General features: G+C 41.9%; 1 protein-coding gene across 2 annotated transcripts in view; it reads right to left on the bottom strand.

Annotated features, from left to right (window-relative positions):
* Window positions 1-16,714: 16,714 nt before the first annotated feature.
* The window catches only part of PARD3B (par-3 family cell polarity regulator beta), a 1,004,964-nt gene continuing 998,316 nt past the window's right edge, over window positions 16,715-23,362 (bottom strand). For both annotated transcript variants that reach the window (XM_081260439.1, XM_081260440.1), the window contains one exon: window positions 16,715-21,382. In XM_081260439.1, the coding sequence (XP_081116565.1) occupies window positions 21,025-21,382 (358 nt within the window). In that variant the 3' untranslated portion in view covers window positions 16,715-21,024. The remainder of the gene's footprint in view (window positions 21,383-23,362) is intronic.

Here is a 23,362-nt window from a genome sequence, read left to right as displayed (position 1 = left end):
CTCCTCAGTAAGGAGTGGTATATGTTAGATTGTTAAGAGTCATCCCTGGGTTGGCTCTGGAAGATTGACCTTGGGAGCTTGTTAGAGATGCAGATTTCAAGGCTTTTCCCAGATCTCTTCAATCAGAAGAGATTGGGATGTATGGGTGACATGGAGGCCAGGGCGTGGCTTTATCAAGCTTTCCAAAAGATCCTCAGGAGACTGAAGTAGCTGAAGGGTGAGGTCCTCAGGCCCCCTTGTTCTTTCTTTGAGTCTCAGTCGAGTAATAAGCACAAGAAAACACAATATTTGTTTTTAAAAATCTTTTACAAATACAAATAACATCTTCAGTAGACACACTGATAAAAGAGAAGCAAAAACAAGATGAAATTCACGTTATTTACTGTGAGCATTTCAGAGTAAGTTCCTCTAGACATTTTCTCTATGCATTTTAGAAACAAAAGTGGAGGCATACTTGTGCTTTGAAAAACACTTTAAGCTTCATCAACATACCTTTTAACAATACCATCTTGTATTTTTCTCTTCAAAATCTGCCCATAACCATTTCCTCTTTTTTGCTTTTTTTCTAGTAAAGTGAAGTATCTTCCCACTTTTTCTTTTTTTAAACCAATACTTTACTTTCACGAATCAGGTGACAAACAAGGTTTGAGAGTTTGGGAATTTACTTCTCCAGATTCTGCTGTGACCTTACCTAGTGACTTGCTGTGGCAACATGAGAATGTCTCCTTTCTCCTATGAATTTTGGTTTCTTTATCTCTAAGATGAGACTATTAATGCCTGCCCTTAACTCATTTGCAGAGATATTTTTAGAGTTTTATTAGGATAAAATCTGTAAATTTCTCTGGATTACTGAGAGATACAATGATTAAAAAAATACTGTTATTTCCTTTGTACCTATCACAGAATTCTAAGCTGTTGCATTATGAGGCTATTTTAAAAAAATTAATTACTTCTGAAGTGAAGCCGGAAGGTCTTTCTGAAAACTGTCCTTGTGCCTCTGCAAAGGCACATTTCTGGTCTTTTCTGTAGTTACTGATGTGACATTGGCTATAAGAAGGCAGGAGACAGAGGGGTACTCTGCATCTAGTTTCTATCCCATGGACCAGTAACAGAGTTGTAGTGTTAAGCTCAGGCAGAGAAGAAACCCAGTAGAAGGCAGACTTTATATACAGGTATTGATTGATACAGATTATATATGGGAAAAGCAAGTTCAAAGTCTGTAGGGAAGTCTGTCAGGAAGGGAAGATCATGGGCAGGCTAGAACCCATAACACAGGCCTCTCTCTTTCAGGCCTGCTTTGGAGACTTCTCAACTGGCTGACCCTGGTCCACCAGGACACTCTTTAAGGTCAACTGATTAGGACTTTAGTCCCATTTGCCAAATCCTTTCATAGCAGTCCCTACATTAGAGTTTGATTGAATAAGTGGGGGCTGTAGCCTAGCCAAGTTGACACATCAAAAGCCGTCATGGTCCACTCCTTGAGGACTTAGCAGCCATTCACATTCTCCTCAAAGCATACTTAATCTCCAAATAAAGACAATGACCAAGTTATTTCCTTTCTTATTTTTGGTACCTGGGATTGAGCCCGGGAACACTTAACCACTGAGCCACATCCCCAGCCCTTTTTATGTTTTTTATTTTATTTATTTACTTTTTTTAAAATATTGAAACAGGGTCTTGTTAATCGGCTTAGGGCCTCACTAAGTTGCCAAGGTTGACTTTGAACTGGCAATTCTCCTGTCTCAGCCTTCCAAGTCGCTAGGCTTGCAGGCATGCACCACTGAGCCCAGCTGACCAAGTTATTTTCCATCCAACATGATACAACTGTCCAGAATATGACTGAGAACTGTTAAGAAATTTCTCCCTATTCACACCATTATTTCACATTCTACCATCTTTCCACCTTCTCTTATTATGATTAGTTCTTAATTTATTAACATTCATTTGCCCCAATATTCTACCTCTGATTTTTTCAAGGCACCTCTTGATTGATGTCCATTCTTTTTGTAACAGAAAATCAACTTAACAGTAAGACAGCAGCTGACTTTTTGATGGTCCCAGCCTTGAAGAATTTTTCCTTAGGTACAGGAACCTAGATATGGAATGCTTATAATTACCAGGTCCTGTACTCAATTTCTATAGTATTTCATTTAATTCTCTTAACTGTGTGATGAAACATTAATTTCTTTATTTTCTAGATTAGAAAACTGAGCCTTAGAATAGTTAAATAAACTGCCCAGGATCATATAGCTTGTTCATGGCAAAGTTGGGATTGAATTTAGTGAGATTTTATTCCAAAAATGATGATCTTAAACATAACTATGATATTTTGAAGGTTCCTGTTAGTGTTTCTTTAAAGTTGTCTCTAGATTATCCTATATCAGAATCACTTGATATGAATGCAGATTCCTGGGCTCAACCCCAAACCAGTGAATCTGAGTCTTTGGAGGCAGGCCCAGGAATCAACATTTTAAGCACACTTCCCAGGTGATTTTTATAGTTGAAGCAACTTTGAAGTAGGAATAAAGGGAGGGATTTTCAAAGATGAACGATTTTAATTGTTGTTAGGTTTTAATGATCTATGTTGTTGAAAGCTACCTCCTAAATGAGTTGGGGCCAAGGAGCAGGGAGACTTTCCATTGCTTGGATACTAAGTTATACTAACTAAGGAAGCTTGTTCTTGCAGGAGAATTTCCCCACTTTCCCTAGTGGTTTGAGGAATGGGTCTCTGCCAATGTCACATATCACATGCTCAGAGGACCAATCTTATCACATAATCAGTTGCCTGGATGCATCCAGATACAACCATGCTATGCTGTTATTACTATCCCCAGTGCAACAGAGACGGCATTGGATGGGCTGATAGTTCAGATTACAATGCAATTTTTGGTAACAAGTATATACACCAGGGATTTATAAGACCTTTTCATTTTCTAGGTTTTGCATGTAAAGGCAAGGGTGAGGGAGGAAAGGATGCCAGGGAGACTCCAAAAGGCATATGATTAAAAAAGAAAGGGAAAGGGAAATGACTATTCTCGGTCCCAAGCCAGATCAATCATTATTCCAAAGTGATCCCTAATCAAAATCCAACATATGGTTTTTATTAATTTGGGGCAATTCCCTTGCTGTCTAGTGCAATAAAAAGAATATCATAAAAGGCTGATATCATAAAAGATTGTAGCATCCCTTATCAAGCTAGCAAACAAGAGGTATAAAACCCAAAGTAATGAAATAAGTTGAATTGCTTCACCCTTCTTCCTCTAGCTTTTATTATCATTATTATTATTTTTATTGCTGGAAGTTCTGAGAGGTGGAGAATCAGAGCTGGGTTATGAATAAATTTTTAAATCAAGTTCATTTCCAATATGAAGCTGATAGCAGGGGCCCAAACTTCTCACCATCCTCAGTGGGGAGGAAGTTCTGGATTATGGAAAAGGTTTTCCAAAGATAGAAAAAATAGCTTGTGAGTTTTGTTGTCAATTTGTTTGTGTGGTATGGTTCATGCCACTTCTTCAGAGCTAAACCTTGGGACAATGGAAACTGGACATCCTCCTGCGAATGTCCCCCACCCCATGCAGCATGAGATTCTTTTTCAGGGTAGTCTGGCTCGCAAAGTTTGTTGGCTTGGCCACTGTAAACTCACAAAATGTCTGACCTGTTTGGACAGAGTCTGGAAAGAGCCAGGTTAGGTGATATAGGAGGAGACCATACACCCACCTTTGGGAGTTACCAACTTGCTGTTGAGAGAGACCAGGAGGGAGGGCAGCAGTTAGAACCTGGCTGGACACTGTGGTAGGCATGTTCCTGCAGGTGCCTTATTCATCTTCTTAAATATCCCAAAAGTCAGGAATTATTACCGCCACCTGTTAACAGGGACACTGTATCTTGGAGAGCTTCAATAATTCACCCAAAGTCACATAGATGCTGCAGAGCAAGGGGTCCAGCCCAGGGCTGTCTGATTGGGAAGTGCAGTCTTCTTCCATGTGTTGGTGTCTGTTGGTGATGGGCTTTTCCTGTAGCCTTTGTGGTGAGGAGAGAAGCCAGGAGGTAAAGACAAAAGGAGTCCCCTAGTCCCATTACCTTGTCCTCAGCTTTTAGGGCAGCCATGTTTTAGGGATAGAAGATGATCTCTGTGCCACCCATCTCATCTCGGAGTGGTCTGACATTGGCTTTTCCATGACAGCAGGTTAGTACAGGGCCCACCACACTAAATACTCTTGTGAGTTAGATCTTATGGTTTTAGAGAAAAATTCTGACTTGCAGAATTTTGTTTTGCCATGCTGCCAAGTGTCCTGCAGATTGTCATAGCATATGCATCCAAAAGAAATGGCCATAGATGGGACAATCCATCAAGAGGAAATGATCATGCCACATTTTGTGGATGGGGGGTTGTCTGGGTCAACTCTGAGAGCTATTGTAAAATACCATAAATTAGATGGCTTAAACAAGTTGACATTTATTTCCCACATACTGAAAATCCAAGATCATGGTACACCATGTTAGGTTCCTAATGAGGTCCTCATCCTGGCTTGTAGACGGTCAGCTTCTCACTATCTTCACACAGCAGAAAGGGAAAGAGAGGGACATCCCCCCAATTCATTTAAACTTAATTACTTCCAAAAGTACCTCCAATTTGGGCTTCAACATATGAATTTGGGAGAGACACACCATCAGACCACATCAGAGGTCACTGAATCAATGAGATGAGGACCGAGCACTTTTTGTTCTCCTCCTGATTGAATCCACAGCAAAATGCAGTAGGAAGGGGCCTGAGGACATGAGAACAGCACCCGAAGACAAGGCAAGCAGAGGACCCTTGCCTCTGCTGCTCTTTTTTTTTTTTTCATTGAAACAGGGTTGCTAAGTTGTTGAGGCTGGCCTCAAACTTGTGATCCTCCTGCCTCAGCCTCCTGAGTTGCTGGGATTCCAGGTGTGCACCACTACACCTGGCTTGCAGCTCTTGAATTACTTTGGACCCAAAGAGAGGTCTCGTGGGGAGCTGTTCCATGGACCCTGAGGGAAGCTCACAGGGATTCTCCTCAGCTGAGTGAATTGGCATTTCAGGCTTTAGTAACCAGGCACATAAAAATCCTTATCCTGTCATCCTTAAGTAATTTTTCCAACCTTGATGCTCAGAATAGAAGACTTTCTTTGCAACCTCAGCATCTTGATTCTAAAAGTTGAGAAGCATCTCAGGGCAAGTTCATGGAATGCCCTGTGTGGCAGGCAGTGCATGAAGGAAACTTAACATTGAAGGAACATTCCTTAGATTAAAATGCAAGAGAATTGTTTAGAACAAAAAGACACCGAAGATGGAGTCTGGCAGACAAGAGGCGTCTCACTAATAAGGCTAACAATCTAGAGGAGAATGTCATCAATTGTAATATAAGTTTACTTTTCATCTAATGAATTTTAATGGCAGCTTTGGCCATCACCTCCAGGAATCTATAAGAAATAGAAAACCTGCCTGGAAACGTATTTGTTAGTTGCTAAAGCAAAGTCTCTGGCATTATCTCAAGCTCCATTTCTAAAACACATTATTTTCTCACAAAACATTTTAAATATAGCACCAGAAATATTCATCACTGTGCTTGTAGTCACTGCATCCTGAATGCCGACTCTCTTTGAGGAATCTTATTTTTTTTTGCATATCTTATTTTGTGATTCAAATGATGAAGCATATTTTGCATGAAGTTACACCTTTTTAGAGGCAGATTTTGTTCTGGAAAATTGGTGCAGCATTTCCATTTCTCGCATCTTTACATAACTGGTTTCTTGTCAGCAGATGTAACTGTGTTTGACAAACCAGCCCTGTAATCTGTACCCTTGCAGGTCACAGGCTTCAGTGGCTTTTCCAAATCTCTAATTAGGAGGCTATAGTTTTCCTGGGAAGAATGTTAAAATGGACAGGCGTTTTTCAAGATCTGGAATACTTCGTTTACCAAATTTTGATTCAAAATATAGACCCTGGCCACCTCCACGTCAACTTTGTCCTTAATTTCACCTTTGGATGTCAGCCTAACTGGCTTGCTGAAGAGTGTGCTCCTCATGAGCCATGACAGAGAAAGAAACTGGGCCACACAAGGGCCACAATGACCCCAGCTTATCTGACTGTGGAGGTTCAGTTGGGAGAGAGAAACCCACAAAGCTTTCTGTTTTGTTCTTTTTCAAATGGAGTTTTTGACATTAGAAGGTGGCATTTTGTAGTCATTATCAAATACCAACATCACTGGACTTCGAGCCGGGTGCTTTTCAGAGAGATTGGCTCTATAATACTGCATGGACATTCCCTGTTTATCTCTGGCCCTCCAAACTCTAAACACTAGTCTCACTATGACCTTACACCCAGCTCTGACTAGCAGGGCCACTGCATGGCACAGCTGTAGGGCTCCTCCTTCATACTCTATTCTGTATGACTGACATCCCTGGTGCCATGTGAGTACTATCCCTTAAGTTGTCCATCAGGGTAGATCCACACACTACCTTAAAACAAGACCAGTTGCACATTGGTCAAAACAAGCTTCATACCAAAAATCTGAATGATTCCTTGGCAAGAGGAAATCCCACTAGCTCTTGGTAACCAGCTTCTTTGAATCCCCTAAGTGAAACTTTTGGATTATGTCTGAAATTCCATTATTAATTTTATCTCTTCGATTGTTACTGTAACAAATCAGCACAAACTTGAACAATGTAATTACATTACCTTATGGTTCTGTAGGGCAGAAGTCCACTATGGGTCTGTCAAATTTTGGGCAGGGCCATGATCCTCTCACAGGCTCTAGGGGAGAATTCCTTGTCTTGCTCAATCAGGCATCGGCCGAGTTCAATTCCATAGAGTTGTAGGACAGAGCGCTCACTTTCTTGCCGGCTGGCTGCACCTAGACCCTCTCTCTGGTCCTTACATGTAGCCTCCTATACCTCAGAGGCAGTAGCAGAGCTGGCTCCTCTTGCTACTGTATTTCTGCGCTTCTACCACAGGAGACGTAAGCTTCTACTACGCATCTCTCTCGCTGTAGTTGGAAAGGGTTCTCTGCTTGAAGAACTTGTGTGATTCCATTGGGTCCACCTGGATAGTCCCCAAATCATCACCTTAGTCATAGCTGTGTGGTCTGTTTTGCCTTAAACAGAATGTATTCCCAGGTTCCTAGGATTAGGATGAGGACATCTTTAGGAGAACACTGTTCTGTCCACCACACTGTTGATTTGATTATTCATAAAACAGTTAAACATTAACACCAATTATTCCTTGAGAACGGCTGTGTTTTAGACTCTATTGACTGAGTGTTGTTTTCCATCTATAGACACATATTTTCTCATTTAATCATTTTGATGACCCTATGGAGTAATATCACTGTCAGCCAAGAATGAAATCAGTTGCAAGTAATGGAAACCCGAACCAACACTGGTTTATTATTGAAAATAAAAATGGGCCCTATAGCAACTCAATGATGACATCAGGACCCCCAGACTTTTCTCTAGTGATTAATAGTGTGGACCCTGAAGGCGTTGCCTAGGTTCATGGTTCATATAAGTTTCATCCTTCGCAGATGGAGAAAATAATATACTCAGCTAAATGGATTATTATATTTAATGTGCTTATAACCCCCACCTGGTACATATTAAATGCTCAATATTGAGTATTTTAAATGTTATTTCTGCATCATGATGCTTAGCACATTGAGTTTTGGCCTCCGATCTTCATGTTCATCACCTCCTGGTTGCAAAGTGGCTGTGGTGCTTCTAGCTCTCATATCTAGGTTCTAGGCAGGAAAGAGCCAGGAGAGGTAAGGGAGAAGGAATCAGGTGTGCTACCTCTATCAGGAAATCAAATACTTCTCAGAATTCCCCAGCCATTTTTGATCCTTTGTTGTTGGTCAAAGGGAAAGTGTTTTATTTTTATACAACACAGAATCTGGTTGGACATATATTGTTTCCATCCCTTGCCCACTTTTCCCCAGTCTCCCAAGAAAATTGTGATCTTTTTGGTAAAGAATGAAAAAGAGAAAACAGAAAAAAAAAAAACCATAACCAAACAGAAAAGTAAGCAAGCAAGAAAAAAAAAAATGAATGAATTTGGGAAGGCAGTTGTTGGGGGTTCAATGAACATGATGAGTCTTTCTTGTATACTGGGGGAGATTTTGAGAGAGGGGTGCAGAGATGGGGCAGATTTGGGTTGGATTGTATCCTAAAAAGATAAGTTCAAGTCCAGACCTCCTGTAATTCAATGTAAACTTACTTGGAAATACAGTCTTTATAAATATAAAAAAATTAAAATAAGGTCATATTGGATTGGGAGGGGCCCCAATCTCATGTCTAACATCTTTATAAAAAGTGGGAAATTTGGACCCAGAGACACACAGTAAAAGGTCGTGTGATGATGGAGGCAGAGATTAGAGTGATGTGTTTTTAAGTCAAGTGTTGGTGATGATCACTAGAAGCTAGGAGAGGAACCTGGGTTCTTTCCCAAAGCCTCTGGAAGGAAGCAAAGCTGCTGACACCTCAACTTTGGACTTCTACCCTCCAGTCGTGGGGCAGATAAATTTCTTTGGTTTCAAGCTGGCTAGTTTATGGTACTTTGTTGTGGCAGCCTTTGTGAACTAATACAGATGCTTTGAAAGTGGGGGTGAAACTGAGACTGTCATCAAGGTGGGGGGAAAAAAGAGACTGGAGTTGAAAAGATAGAAGCTGGGAGTTGTCAGTCCAGGTCATGCGGGGCTAGGCTATTTAGGCTCTTTATCCAACATCATGAGGCTCAGATGCCTGAGTGGTTTCAAGTTCCTATGTAGTTTCCAGGCTGGGGATGCAGCTCAGTGGCAGAGGTACTTGCTTAGCATGCTCTGGAGCCCTGGGTTCAATCCCCTGCCCTGCAAAAATCAAACACCAAATTTGCATGTAATTTCTGAGGTGGGATTCAGAAGCTTTGGATCTTCCCTAGGTTTCAGCTTCTTGTGAACCTTATCCAACCACCAGATGGGACTTCATTTTCCAACAGAATGACTAGTTCTTTAGACCTTTGGATTGCATGTCTGACTTTTCCAATTTCTCTGTAACCTATTACTGGAACCACATTATTTGAATATGGTCTTTCCTCAATTTCAGGAATATGGTATGGAATTCCTTTGGCATTCTCGTTATGGCTGTTATGATAGTCACAAGGATGACTTTTAGTAATTCATGTTATTTTCTGGGTCTTTCTTCAACTACAAAATGAAGGGATTGGATGAGGTCACATTTTTTTTTTCTTATTGTGGGTTTTAATCCATATGGGTCATGAAATCATTTTATGGGATTTGACCAGGTGTTAAAAAAAAAAGAAATGGAATAGAGTATATAATAGTGAATTACATACAAGTTAGCACTATTTTATGAAACTTATTTATGCACAAAAGTATATATATAATAGGGCCAAAACGTGGTTGAAGATATTGGACTGGATGACTTTGAGGCCTGTTCTAATGCTAGTGTAATTCTCTGGCTTTGCGGGGGTAGGGGAGAGCTTCCCACTTGATGCTCTTTGTGGTTGGGCACAGTCTGGTTTGTCTTTGGTTCTTCCAGGAGAATCAGTCAGTGCCTTGAAGTCACCCACTGCTGGGAAGTGAGAACAAAGAAGCACCCACAGGCAGGGGGCTGGATTCTAGCCAGAGCAAGGGAATGGGGCCAGGCAAGATGCCCCTTGGGGGACACCTACAGGGAAAGCACAGTCTGAGTCTCAGTACATTTAGGCCTCATCTCATCCCCCCTTAGCTTACCCTAGAGTCAGAGATCAGCCACACAGCTTGCACCTCTCAGAAGTTGCTCTTTCTGGAAGCCTCAGAGACCTCTGGGACTCTTCTCCATGGCTCAGCATTCATTTTCAAACTTCTGAAGCACACCAGAATTATTCTACATCCATCTGTACCATCATTCCCTGAATATTTATCTAAATAATTTTATTTTTAATGAAAACTTCATTTATTTCATTAACTGGAAAAAAAAAAACATCCCAGGATCATTTTGTTCTAGGAAGATAATCATACAATTAAATACAACAAAAGCAAAACAATGTTACTAAACTCGAGTTAGAGCCTATGGAAGTCTGAAGCCTGCTCTCTGTTGGTAGAAGAGATTAGCAAGCTTTAGACCGGTGTTCAAGACACGCCAGTCCTCGACTAAATCTCTCTTAACAGTTGGTGGTAAGGCTGGATTAGTTGCACTGGTCAGCACTTATCATGTTGCTATAAGCAGAAAATTGGAAAGGGAATAGCTTTCTCGTGATGATTATATGCTATTTAAGTAACACCTAAGATCATATTCTTTGTGAAAAACAGGGTTAATTATGGTAAATAACACAAAGGCACCATCAGTACCAAGTAATGTACCATGCAGTACCAACTTATGTACTGCATGCTACTGTGGTTTTCATGCCATCCTGCAAGGTCAGCATGATGAGTGCCACTTTAAAGACAGGTAGGTGAGGCTGACAGATGGTCATTAGCTCGCTGGGTCACTGAGCTTGTTGATGCAAGAGCCAATTGTAACCCATCCACCACAGTGCCTCTCTCTTGGATGGCTCATCCTAACCCTGAAAACTGGGGAAGGGAGGAGATACTCTGCCAATATTATATACCTTGGTCCAATGTGACTCTGTTTATCTATCCTGCTCCAATGAGGTCACTGGACAATGAGTTCAGAGGAGGCTGGGAACACTGCTAAGGACCAATGGAGATGTCCCAGTGCCAGGTATCTGGGAAGGTCCTCACTGCTTCTCAACTTCATGGGTGCAACAAGTGCTTAGTTTCCCATCCTGCAGTCTTAGGTGCACGGGCCTAGTTTATGTGTGTGAGACGTCAGCACAGGCAAAGTTCTATGTTCTGGGGCAAAGCCTGCTTTTTTTGCCCATTTGATATCTGCCAGACATTTTGCCTGCAGATATGCAAATACCTATTGATCTAAAGTGTTCTCTGCTGGGCACCTCCATCCTGTGGCTTGATTTTGTGTAACACAGTCCAGAGAGCAAGTGCCTTTGAAAGTGGGTCCCAAAGCAGTGGGGCCACACCTCTCTGATGCTTCCCCTTTAAAGCCTTCACAGAAAGAAAAAAAAAAATCACCATGAAGAGGAACAGCCCCAGGCCAAACACTGTCACACTGAGAAGGTCAAGAAAGGGTCAGAAAACAGATATTGAAAGGCCACCTCAAGAGAGCAGAGCTGAGCCTGGGTCTCCATGGCCTCTTCCAGACCCATCTTCTCACACCTGGGGGGTCAGGAGGCAAGAGGAAGAGGGAACAAAGCAAAGTCCCGGTTTCCAATCACCCAGAATGCGACTTATCAAAGGGATCTTGACTCCTAGGTGGTGGAGCTCTCCGGAGCCTCTGAGCTGGGAAGGTTTAATATGCCTAAGAGCTGCTTTAATAAAGCGCGGGGCTGGGTCTGAGCCTCACTCTCCATAAATCAAAGGGCGACGCCACAGCACTCTGAATATCAGCAAGACTGCGCATTGTGGGGCTGGGGTGGCTCTTAAATCTAATCGACAGCTCTTTGAGCAAAAATACAGCCGTGACTGGAGGAAAGAGGTGGCTGCACGCTGGAAAATATCCTAAGCAGCACGCACATTTCCCAGGTGATAAGAATGCTGAATGGTTCTGAGCCGAGAAACCTTGGAAAACAATTAGCCAGAGAAGCGAGATAACCTGTTGAAATTATGGCCCTGCACTTTACGGCTCTTAATAAATTTTCTGACAGCCTTTCTCCAGCTCTGGGTCCTGGTCTGCTTATATCTTTAATAGTTGGGGGAATTAAGTCATCAAAGTTTCATCTACCTGACTTCCACCAGAAGTACAACTTATTTGCCTGGATACCTTTCACAACTGCTGTCTATGTAGATTATAATTTAATATATAGTGGAACGAACACGAGGCTGCCTGTTTCTTGAGTCTGAAATGTCAAAATCTGCATTTACACCTTCTGTGTTGTCTTCAGTGTTGCATACACTTTAAATGGTAATCACAACGTAAGCTCCGAAGAATTAAAAGAAACTACACGGAGATTTACTTTTAATCTCTGCCATTCATTGGTGGAGAGAGTAGCAGAGGATGTGGATCACAGCTGGATTTGAAATCAGAGCTGCTCCCTGACTAATAATCACAGTTGGTTATTAGGCTTTTGGAGCCTCCATTTTTCTCTTCTGCAAAGTGGGGATAATGCTCAACTTATTCACTCGAAGAGACAATGAATAAATGCAAGGAAAGCAGCTAGCGTTGCCCTTGACATGCAATTAACATCAGTCCGTTCCTCTTTCTAGGACTGACTTGTTAGTTTTCCAGTTCATTGCACGTGGTGCTTTCCTCAGGCCAATTTTATTTAAACACCCATTTGTGTAAATGATTCTCTCAAGTACCTAAGTAAGTCTTGAGTCCCTAAGAAATTGCTTTTGTTGGATCAGAAATTCCAAGAGCAAGTTACTTAATTCGTGTGTGACTCTGTTTTCTCTAAGTTTGAAGGTTAAATAGGACAAATTATGTAGAATATTTAGGCCAGTATTTGGTGTTCACTAACCACTGAAAAGATATTAGCTATCTATTTATTGACCTGCAATCCTTGCCCAACCCAATCACACATATTTGCAAGGTTCCTGTCTCCATCAGATGCTTGAGTTCTCTTTATCTAGAAAACCAATACTCTTCTTTGCTTGCAGTTTACATTCTTTCCATCCTTTAAGGTTACTTCAGTTGTTCAGTCTTCCACAGACCTTCTTGATTCTGTCCATACCCACGGTCAAAATCAACCTTCCCAGTCAGTCTTCCTCACATTCAGCCTTGAGTTTTGGCTCTTGGAGAATGTGATTTTTTTTAATTTATTTTTTATTTGTTCTTTTTAGATATACATGACAGTAGAATGTATTTTGACATATTATACATGTGTCGAGTATAACTTCCCATTCTTGTGGTTGAACATGATGTCGAGTTACACTGGTTGCGTATTCATATCTGAAAATAGAAAAGTTATGTCTGATCCATTCTGTCTTTCCTATTCCTGTCCTCCTCCCTTCCTTCATTCCCTTTTGTCTAATCCAATGAACTTCTATACCCCCCCCCCCCATGCGTGTTAGCATCCGATTATCAGAGAGAACATTCTGCCTTTGAGTTTTGGGGATTTGCTTATTTCACTTATCATGATAGTTTTCAGTTCCATCTATTTACTAGCAAATGCCATAATTTTGTGAATGTGATTTTTATTTCCCATCAACACTCAGGACCTTTAGGGTAGCATCCAAGACTTGTGAATGTCCATGATCCTCTGCAGTACTTTGCAGTGTTTGACCTGAAGAATGTGTTGAGCTGTGATTGTCATCTTATTTTTGTATTTCTTAGTAGATTGGGTAGGCAGAGGAGGCACAGTCAAGGATTGAAAGGGTCTAGTGAAAACTAAAATTTTTTTATGATGTCACACACTCATTATTATACAACAAACTTGGGTATTTGGGCTTGAATGAGGGAGGGTTGGTAACAACCAGCCAAAAAAAGTTGAAAGGTTGTTTTTTAAAATGGGCTTTAAAATGTTTATGGCTAAAGCATTTTAAACCATGACCACCAACCTCTGAGAGTTCCTTGATGAGGAAGGCACAGATATGAGGCATAAAGCTAGGACACACCTTTTAATGGTGAGGTTCCCACCTGCGTTGACAAGCAGACAGCCTATCCAGGAGCCAGCAGGGCATAGAATGCCCAGAACACAGTAGGTTTCAAAAGCTACATAATGAATAAAGGAAATCCAGCTCTGTCTTCTCCCTGTGCAGACCTGGGTTGCCTCATTGACTTCTTCAAACCTCAGTTTCTTCAACTATCCAATTGGTATGAACCTGAATTCTTTTACTGTATGAGGAAAAAAAAATAGTGTGAACATGAAACACTTGTATGTAATGTAAACAATAATTTGTCAGAATAAACCTGGCCAATAAAAAAGAAATTTCAATTGCTAAGACACAAAGTTTCTTTGGCTATGTCTAAAGAGCTTTCATTTAATCTTTATGTTAGTGCCATTTCATGAAAGAGTCAGTTTCTTTACAGAAAGTCAGAGTCATTCCAACTCAGCATCTACAACTGTTGAGCAAGTAAAGCAAGTGATTTGCAAAGCACTTGCCTAAAATCCAAGGAATTATGCAATAATAATAGTAATCATCTGTGGCTAAAAGTGTTTCCATCTTAGTAGGTTGTAAGTAATACATTTTCTCCTCACTCAAGTCTTTTTTTTTACTCCCTAAATAATGCATTCCCCCCTGCATTGACAGCCTCCTGGACTGCTTTTTTGTGTGTGTGTGTTTTAAATGAGAATCTGGTCTGCCCATATGAGCTAACACCTTTCACCTCAAGAGTAATACTGGCAATCTCCAAAAAAGAGGACCTTGAGATTTACGGCTTGAGCTTCGAGGTGGAAAGTTAGTGGTGTAGCAGTTCCGGGAAAGAATCCTCACACCTCATTTCTTCATTCAAATGAATTCAACAAATATTTCCTAAGCACAGAGTCTGAGCCAGTCAATGTGTTACAAATGCGATACACCTTAGAAGGCCACACAGACCTGGAAACTAATCCTTGTAATACGGGTAATAAAAGTTTTATTGAGGATCTGCAGAAAGTATCTTGGTAACATACGGTGTGGAATTACCAATGCTGCTGTGGGAAGAGGGGTATGAAAATAGTCTTGTTTTTGCAGATAACTGAGCTCCTTCTAGTTCGTGGAATCAGAAGGGGATCGAATGTGGGGAACTGGGTGTCAGCTTTGTCAGAAGGGCTGGACAAACAGGCTTTACGCAATGCTTCCAAGAATAAGTCACAGAAAAGCATCAGAGAACTGGCTGGCCTAATGAGGGGGTTGCTATCCTTTTGATGATCAGAAATTCAGAAGCTCAAAAAGACAATGCTCCGACTATCAGCAACAGAATCATACTGCCTCAACTGGAATCTACTCTAACAACAATGGATAGCCATCACAGTCTGGGCATCCCACATGGCTCATGTTGGGAAGGTCAAAAATGTCTATATTTAGGCTCCTTCACCCAGGCTTCAGCAGGCTATGTTTTTAGTAGATAGCCAAGGTCATGAACACCCTGATTAATTTGCTTGTGAGTCTGTGCCCACTCATGGAAGCTGTTGACAATGTGCCTTCTTTGGCCTGCATATAAATAAAAAGGCCTATGGAAATGGCTCAAGGGACTAAATGGAATTGGCAGGGGCTAAATGAAACTGGCTGGGGGAAAATAGAACTGGCTGGGGTCTAAATGAAACAGGAGTTGGAGGCTAGGGGGCTGCTGCCATCCCTGAATAAAGTATGTCTACAATCCTAACCGTGTCTTGCATGTTCTTCCACCTGCCAGGATCTTGAATCTGTTTCCAGGGTCTGAGCCTCCCTGTGACAGTTCTGTGACCATGTTGGCCAGCATGCCTAATCCTCAGTGCTTTTTTGTGGTGTTTTGGGTCTGCTGGGTGGAAGTTGAATCTCCCGTTGAACCCAGGTTATGAAGAAATCTTGAAAACGTGGTCTCAGGGTATTTGTGTCTCTGGCCAGCAGTGAGTCCTGCTACCAGTGGGATACAGGGGAGGAAGCCAGTCTTCAATTTCTGATTTCAAGTCTTCTGGGAGAAAGAGCTGCTTTATCTGGACTTGATGGATGAGCAAGGATTCATAGGATAAAGCAGGTGGGGCAAAGAGGGCATTTTGAGCAGTGGTACATATGCTTATCATATACTGCATGGCACAGAGCTCTAGAAATGTGTGTCCAGATCAAGTGAAAAAAAAGTACTTTGAAAAAGCAGTAGCACAAGATGTAAACTCAGGAGAGATGAAGAGGGGGAAGATTTTGAAGGACCTGGGACTTTGGATCAACTTAGAGTAGTAAGCAGGCATAGAAAAGTTTTAAGGGGTGTAGGTGTGCATACATGTAAATGTTCATTTTCCTTGGCTGCTATTACCATGATGTCCTGATAAATGTTTAACACTCACTCTCCAGAGGAAAAGAAGGCTCCCTGATTTGCAGCAAATACCAATTCCTATATGATAAATACCCCCAATATAACCCATTTCAAGCTACCAACATGATATATTTGAATGTGGAGTTGGGAAGAAATGCATACAATTGGGCCTTCTATATATTCAAAACAACCCCATAAGATGTGTAGCAGTTCCTTTTCAAAATGATGCTAGACAGATAAATGTTTTATCAAGGTTTCCTAAGATGGCCCCCCAGCTCTCAGCAGTCTTGGGGGATTCCCTCTGCTGAAGACAACTTCCTGACCTGAGGCTTTCCTCTTTTCAGGGTAAGCCCACAACTACTGGTCAACCCAGTGGCATTAAGTCCAGTTCCCTCATCCCAACTTGGGACAACTCTGAAGGATCATTGTTCTCCAGAGTTCCCTGGGGGGTTGGCAAAGGCCCATTTTGGGAGTGCATTGCTGCTTGGTTTCTCTTTCTATCCAATCCGGCCTCCGTCCTTGATTTAGGCATTGAACCCAAGTGTACTGTCTGATGAAAATTCTTGAGAATCTCCGTGCCAATACCTGCTTCTTGGGGAGCTCTGTTTGTGACAGGTGTTCTTTCGTCTTGACCTTTGCCTGGCTGCTATTTTTCAACATTGCTATGGGGACTACTGAATGTGAGCAAGAGTGAGCAGGCCCAGGCCCACCTATTCATTAGACTCCCCAAACCATTCAGTGGTGGGTGAAAACCAAGACTCCAGTGTTTTACTGACTGAATAAAGCTTTATTTTTAATGCAAAATAAAACAAGAAAAATTTATATACTCATATATAATAACATCCAAAATGTTTTTTTCCTGTGGTACAAATGAGATAATCTTAAAAAGTTTGTCAAGAATTCAGTCTTCACCCCCATATGCCAAAATATGATTTCACATAATTTAAATGTATGAACAGACTTGGTAATCATAAAAGCACAGGAAACACTAGAAAAAGTGATGGTATAAACAACAGGTTTTGTTTTATGTCCTGGTAGTAAACAGCGCCGCGGATGAACAGAACATTTTCTGAAGAACCGAGTTAGAAGACAGGCTAGAAGAGTCTTTGAGGGTTGGTTCACTTCCTATTCTGAACTCAGCAGCCAAAGCCCACCTTTAAAAGTCAGATTGTGTGTAATTCTGTCACTATTTAAGCACATGAAGGAGAAAGAACTTCACTTAGAAGTCGTGGCTGCGTGTGAGATTCTAGGCTTATTTTAGATATTTAACTTTTTTCTCCTTTTATTATCAGAAAGGTGACTTTGTAGGAAGATCTTATGGAGACTCCCCTCTCTGCTCTCATTGTGGCATGGTTTCCTCTTAAGTCAGTATGAACTGAGAGTGCAGAGAAATGCTATCGTGGTTATTTCTGAATCCAGCTTTCTCCTGCCTAATTGCATGAAGTCTGGACTTTCTGTTGCTCATGGACTCGGGGAGCAGTCGGGTGTCTACCCAATTTAACACCAATTTGAAGGGCATTCATCATGGGTCTCAGAATTTAATGCCAAGAAGAACTTTACAGACTTGAATTCCTTTAAATACCAAACTCTCCAGATCTCTTTACTCTTCTGAAACACTATGATGTTCCTCCAAAGAAAATAAATGCTGCGGTTACAGGTTAGGAAAAATAAGCACCCTTTCTAGGCGTGATCTCTGTGCATATCAGGGAACAGAGAAAGAACTTCCCTGTCCTTCTGAATTATCAGAAGGTAGGTTAGATTAAAGATTTGCATGATTCTGTAGAAGAGGTAATGGGTCATGTTTTAATTTTATTTATTTGGTAGAAAAGTAAAGTTGGAGTGAAGTTTCAAATCTCCTCTATCAGGGAGTATGCATGGGGCTTCTTCATGGTGACAGCAGATCTCTGGATCTCTACCATGCCATCAACACATATGTACCCAAGAATAATGAGCCTCAGAATAACATTTTCCAATTCTTGTTTGGTACTAAATCATGATTTAAGAAAATGTTTCTGTTTCTGAGCTTTCCTCTCATCCACTAATTTGATATTGTAAGGAAACAATTTAAACCAAGAGGGATAGTGCCACAGCCTACTTGCATGATGGATTAACAAAATATTGTGTTTTTCTTGTGGAAGACCAAATTCTCCTACATTTAAAGGTTTTAAATGGTCTACTTTTTTTTTTTGTCTTTCTAGTCTGGCAAAAAAAAAAAAAAGGAGAAAAATATGGCTCCTTAAAATATCTCATGACAAAAAGCCAAACATCATTTTGAGTCCTCAATGACCAGATCCACACCATGTGGGTGTATGCAGATAGGTGTGTTGGTCAGAATGCCACTCTATCCCATGGGGGCTATTAGAGTTCTATGCCACAAGGGGACACCTGATAGAATATTCCCAAGGCCATAAATACACTGGGAACTATTTGTGGTTCCTGGGCACCTACTGATTATAGCCTGGGCGTCTCAGCACTCTAAACAGTATTCTCCTGAACGCTGGGAAGAGTCTTGTAACCTCTGGGAGGTGGCGACTGGAGGGGCAGTAGACAGGCATTTATGAAGCTTACATTTGAGTGGTTCTTAATTGTTGCTTGGCTTGATGGAGCCTCTGTCACAAATACAATGTTAGTTTCTTTAGGGCAGGATCAAATGGAGCGTGTGTTATACATCAAGCAAGAAAAGATAACTGTTATAATCTATTTTTTTTTGTTATTGTTCACTTTCATAGTACCTTCACATCACTGACTGCTCCTCAGGATTAGCAGTTATTTTATTGACTGTGTACAAGACGAAGCCATGCTTTGAAGCTCCTGCTCCCAAACCTGTGTGCAGGAGGAATTATGTGCCCAAGGTGGCACCACTGGGGTAAAAACATGGCATTTTGACTGCAGGGGCCACTTCTCCAAGACACAGAGTGTTCACCTTGCACCCCCTGGCTGTACTGCAGGTGACATCAAGAGAAGCCTTCTGGAGTGGCTATGTCCAGTAGTCTACAGACATTTGATTAAAATATGGAATATCCCAAAGAGTTGACTTTTAATGCTTCAAAACAAGTGACATTTCCCTCATCTTATTGTTCTTGTATTTAAAGTTGACTTAGCTTAAAGGTAGCATTCAGCACCCTGCACTCACCTGCAACACACCTTCAGGTGAGCACGGCCAGGGAGTCTCAACCTTCTTGAACAAATTGCAGACAATTTAAGGGCACCTGTCTTGAGACAGATGACGGAGGACAAAAAAACCAACTGGACTGTCTATTCTTCAGAGGCCACCGTAATTGTGGTTTAGAAAATGCTAGCTCTCAAAGTCCAGTAACTAACACTCCTTAGGTCTCAAACCAGAAGTTGTTTCATTCTTGGTAACAAAATTCTATTTTAAATTAAAAAAAAAAAGACTAAACTGGGACAGATGGATACTCTATGTATTCAATAATACTATAATTTATTAGATCCTGTCAGTTGGAGGTATTCTACTCTCAGCCAAAATATGTCTAAATTGAAAGACTTTTTTGGGGGGAGGGAATGAAGAAAGAATTAAAAAGTCTTAAAAGTATTTTAACATCACTGTGCCATTCAAACGGCTGCTTCCCAGTTTTGCCGTTTCTCAATCTTTTTGCTTGGGTTCTCATTTGGGTCATGTTGTAAGTTTTAGATGCTCTGATTTTATAGAAACCAGAAATGGAAAATAGCTACAAAGCTCAAAAGAGACTGGGATGGGTTTGGTCTCCTTGAGGATCTTAGAGGGCAGGTTTTCAGCTTTTCAAAGTCATAAGACCTTCATGTCTCAGTGGAGACCTTGTCCATGCCCTGACTTTTGTTACTGAAATAAAGAAGATGCAGATTGATTTAATCACATGACTCTCCTCTTCCCCTCTGCTTCATTCGCCAAACTTTTCAGAAAGCATTTTTTGTCTTCCATATTGGTAATCTCCATATTGGTAATCCCACATGTTTGAAAACACACACACACACACACACACACACACACAAACACACACAATCATTCATGTCCATCTACTACCTGCTGGTGGCCAATTTCCAAAGGCTACAGTCAGCTCCTCCCTGTCCTTGAGAGCAGATGGGTACTGTTTGGCACTGAGTCTAGAATTGGCATCCCTAGGGTATTGTTTCCCATGCAACCCAACCAGCGGGCTTTCACCCTCAAGTGAGAGCTTTAAAGTAGAGGCTCCAGTTTAAAAAAAAAAATCATAGCCAGGAGATTTGGGGATGATTCTGAAACCAGCTATCTCCGAGCTTTGGTGCCTGGGATGTGGGAGGCAGGAAGGTGAGGACCCTGGGAGTATCAGTGCTCATCACCTGATCACTGGTCCTTGGAATATATTCCTTCCAGAAGCTCCGACTAGCCTTGCACATTTTCCCAGGACACTAACACTGTATTCACATTTACCGACTTTGATATCAACTGCAAGGAAGCATGTGAAATGTTTACATTAAGTGAGTGAGATCAGGAACCTGAGAAAGGTTATTAAGAAATGTAGTCTTCCTCTGGGTAGAAAAAAAATTTCAAGAAGGTCACTGGGCATGTTTGCTGATGCTTCTTTCTTGATGAAAAAAACTACTTAGTAAACTGATCCCCACATCTGCAGCCTTGACTCTGCCCCTCTTCAGGCAGCATGGTTCCAATAAAGGGTCGGAAGCCCAGCCTCTGAATGGGTAGTGCTGCTGGCAGAGACGACCTCTGTATTGCCAGTTCTATGGGGATGGGGGTTGCACGTTGGCTGGGCTGTCTAGCCAGAGGGCCACCATGTAGTCAATCTCATCATTAGTTACTTATTTAGTTGCTCCTATCTCTGAACTGACCAATTCTGAAAGCCTTTCAAGTATTAGGAAGTATCGCTTTTATGACCCCATCCTTCCTCTTCCTTCTGAATCCACCCTCACCCCAGAACCCCCTGTTCTTTCTTTTTCCTTCTGATTAGCAGTCAAGGTTACAAACTCGATGAGAAAATGCTAATCTGTACCATGGAGGATTCAAACAGGAAGAAGGCCTCAGTGTCTAGGAAGGGCAGAGGCTGGGGTAGATGTCCTCCCTGCTGGGCTGCTCATCTCAGTGGCACTCAGCTATACGGCTGCCGTCATGGGGTTCTTCTGCCTGGGATCCTGGGTTCGGTAGGGGTACTGGTCGGGGCTTCCACCTCTCGGGCCCACTCTGCCCATTTCTTGGTAGGCTGGCACTCTTTGGTGCCGAGGAGGGGATGGTGGAACATCTTGCCGGAAGGGTCCTTTGTGCTGGGGAGCAGGCGGGGGTGCGTAATAGTGAGGGTAGCGGAGATCTGCCACCCTCAGATCTGTGGGGCGTGAATAGCTCCCCTTGGGAGGATGCCCGGGATGAAGCCCTGGGTAGTAGGGAAGCTCCCTTTCTTTGTAGAGCCCTCGGGGTGCTGCTGTCAGATAATCGGCAGGGTCTGCTGGACCACCCCTGGAAAGAGAAGAAGAGATGCACATTAGCTGCTGCCAAGGTGGCTCCCCAGCTGAAGACCACATCCTGCAGTCTCCTGGACATTTTGCTGGAGCCAGGGACTCGGCCTGACCAATGGGATGTGAGCAGGAATGACAGCTCACTTAAAAACAAGAGTGGGAAACTTCCCTTCTTTTCTTTTTTTTTTTTTTCCCTTCTTTTCTTCTTGGCTGTTGGAGCAGCCATTTTAGACTTTAAGGTGATAACCAGGTGCTGAGGAAGACAGAGAAACAAGAGGCAAAGCCCGAGTCCTCAACACAGCAGGACCACCCTGTCAGCCAGATCCTTTTACACTTGAACAGGTACTTGTGAGAGAAACACGATTCAGTCTTGTGTTGGCCTTTCTCACAGTAACTGAACTAGTGTCCTAAAGGAGGCAGTGAGCTTGGCTCGCTTAAGCCTGGGACCATTAGATCCTTCTGGTTTTTGCATCGAAGAAGCCTGTCTCTCCTATCAAGTGAAATAAGCCAATCCCCCCAAACCAAAGGCCAAATGTTCTCTCTGATGTGTAGATGCTCACACCCAATAAGTGGGGAGGGAGATAGACAAAGGGGAGTGGATTAGACAAAGGGGAATGAAGGGAAGGGAGGGCAGATGAGAATAGGAAAGACAGTAGAATGAATCAGACATACTTTCTTATGTTTATATATGAATAAATGAGCAGTGTAACTCCACAGTTCAACCACAGAATGGAATCCAAATTAGAATAAGTTATACTCCATGTATGTATAATATGTCCAAATACACCTACTGTCATGTATATCTAAAAAAGAAGAAATAATAATAATAATAATAATAATAATAATACCTGTCTCGGAAACATACAGGTGACTTGGAGTCATAAAGTCCCCATGAACTGCGCCTGCTTTCCTTCTAGATCTGGGAGGTGCTCTTTCAATGGGCTGTGGTCCTGGCCTAACTCTGGTGGCTGCTGTCACAGCCCTGGGTGGATTAGCATGCCCTCCCCTCTACAGTCCCGACCAGGGCTGAGAAATGCCCACTCAGAACTCTGATAAAAAATAATTAATTCCACTACAAAGTCAAGAAGTTCCACCCAACCAGTAGTAGGGTGGAAAAATTGAAACCAGCTGTAAGCCACCCTGTGTCATGGGCCGGCACACAGAGGTCCAGGGCAAGAATAAACACTAACAGGAAGCGGCCCTGTCAGGATCTGTCTATTGAAGACAAGAAGCATCTTCTGATCCGATCGCTACAACAGAAGCGACGTGTCTCTAGACAATGTGCAGATGACGGCGTCTTGTCTAGCCTGGGGATAAAGGCATGACTTCTGTTCGCAGCTCTTAAAGTCCCATAAACCGTTCACATATTCACCACCATTCACCTTCCACTTTTACTACTCCCCCTTTTATGATTTTCCCAAAAAGAAAACCAGCAACAATACTAATTAATGAAAAGCTCTCCAATTTCAGAATACAGACTTGAAAGAAATGACAGGGCTGTGAGTGCACCGTGCCTGTGGTTAATCAGGCACTGTCAATGAGGGTCAAAATCACCCTGTAATCTGCAGAGCTGCTAAAACAGCCCCGTCCTTCCTCAAATCAATGAAGATTTGACAAGCCCTGAGCATGGGCACATGTGGAAAGCAGCCCATGGACACGTCGGTAAGGCTGAACAATAGTCTTTTCCTTCTACTTTTTTTTTCGTCTTAATTTGGCTATGTATAATGATGAAAGATAGATGCTTGAGCTTTGGGGTAATTTAGTTAGTGAGAGTTTTCAGATAAAAAAATTAAACTGTTTATGTACAAGTTATTATAGCATCAGCTGCTATTATTCAGTGCAGTTTGCTTTGCTCTATTTTAAATTGCCCATGACAAATAGACCACAGATGCATCATCTGTCACTCCAGTCCTGGAAAATAAAGGAGCTAGGCTTCACCTTTCCTTTCCTTGAGAATTTTATTTTTGGTTTAGAAAATTTC

The sequence above is a fragment of the Spermophilus citellus genome (assembly GCF_964194105.1).
Source record: "Spermophilus citellus genome assembly, chromosome: 11".
Taxonomy (NCBI): domain Eukaryota; kingdom Metazoa; phylum Chordata; class Mammalia; order Rodentia; family Sciuridae; genus Spermophilus; species Spermophilus citellus.
The sequence above is the reverse complement of the archived record's forward strand: the minus strand, read 5'-3'. Positions and strand labels throughout refer to the sequence as shown.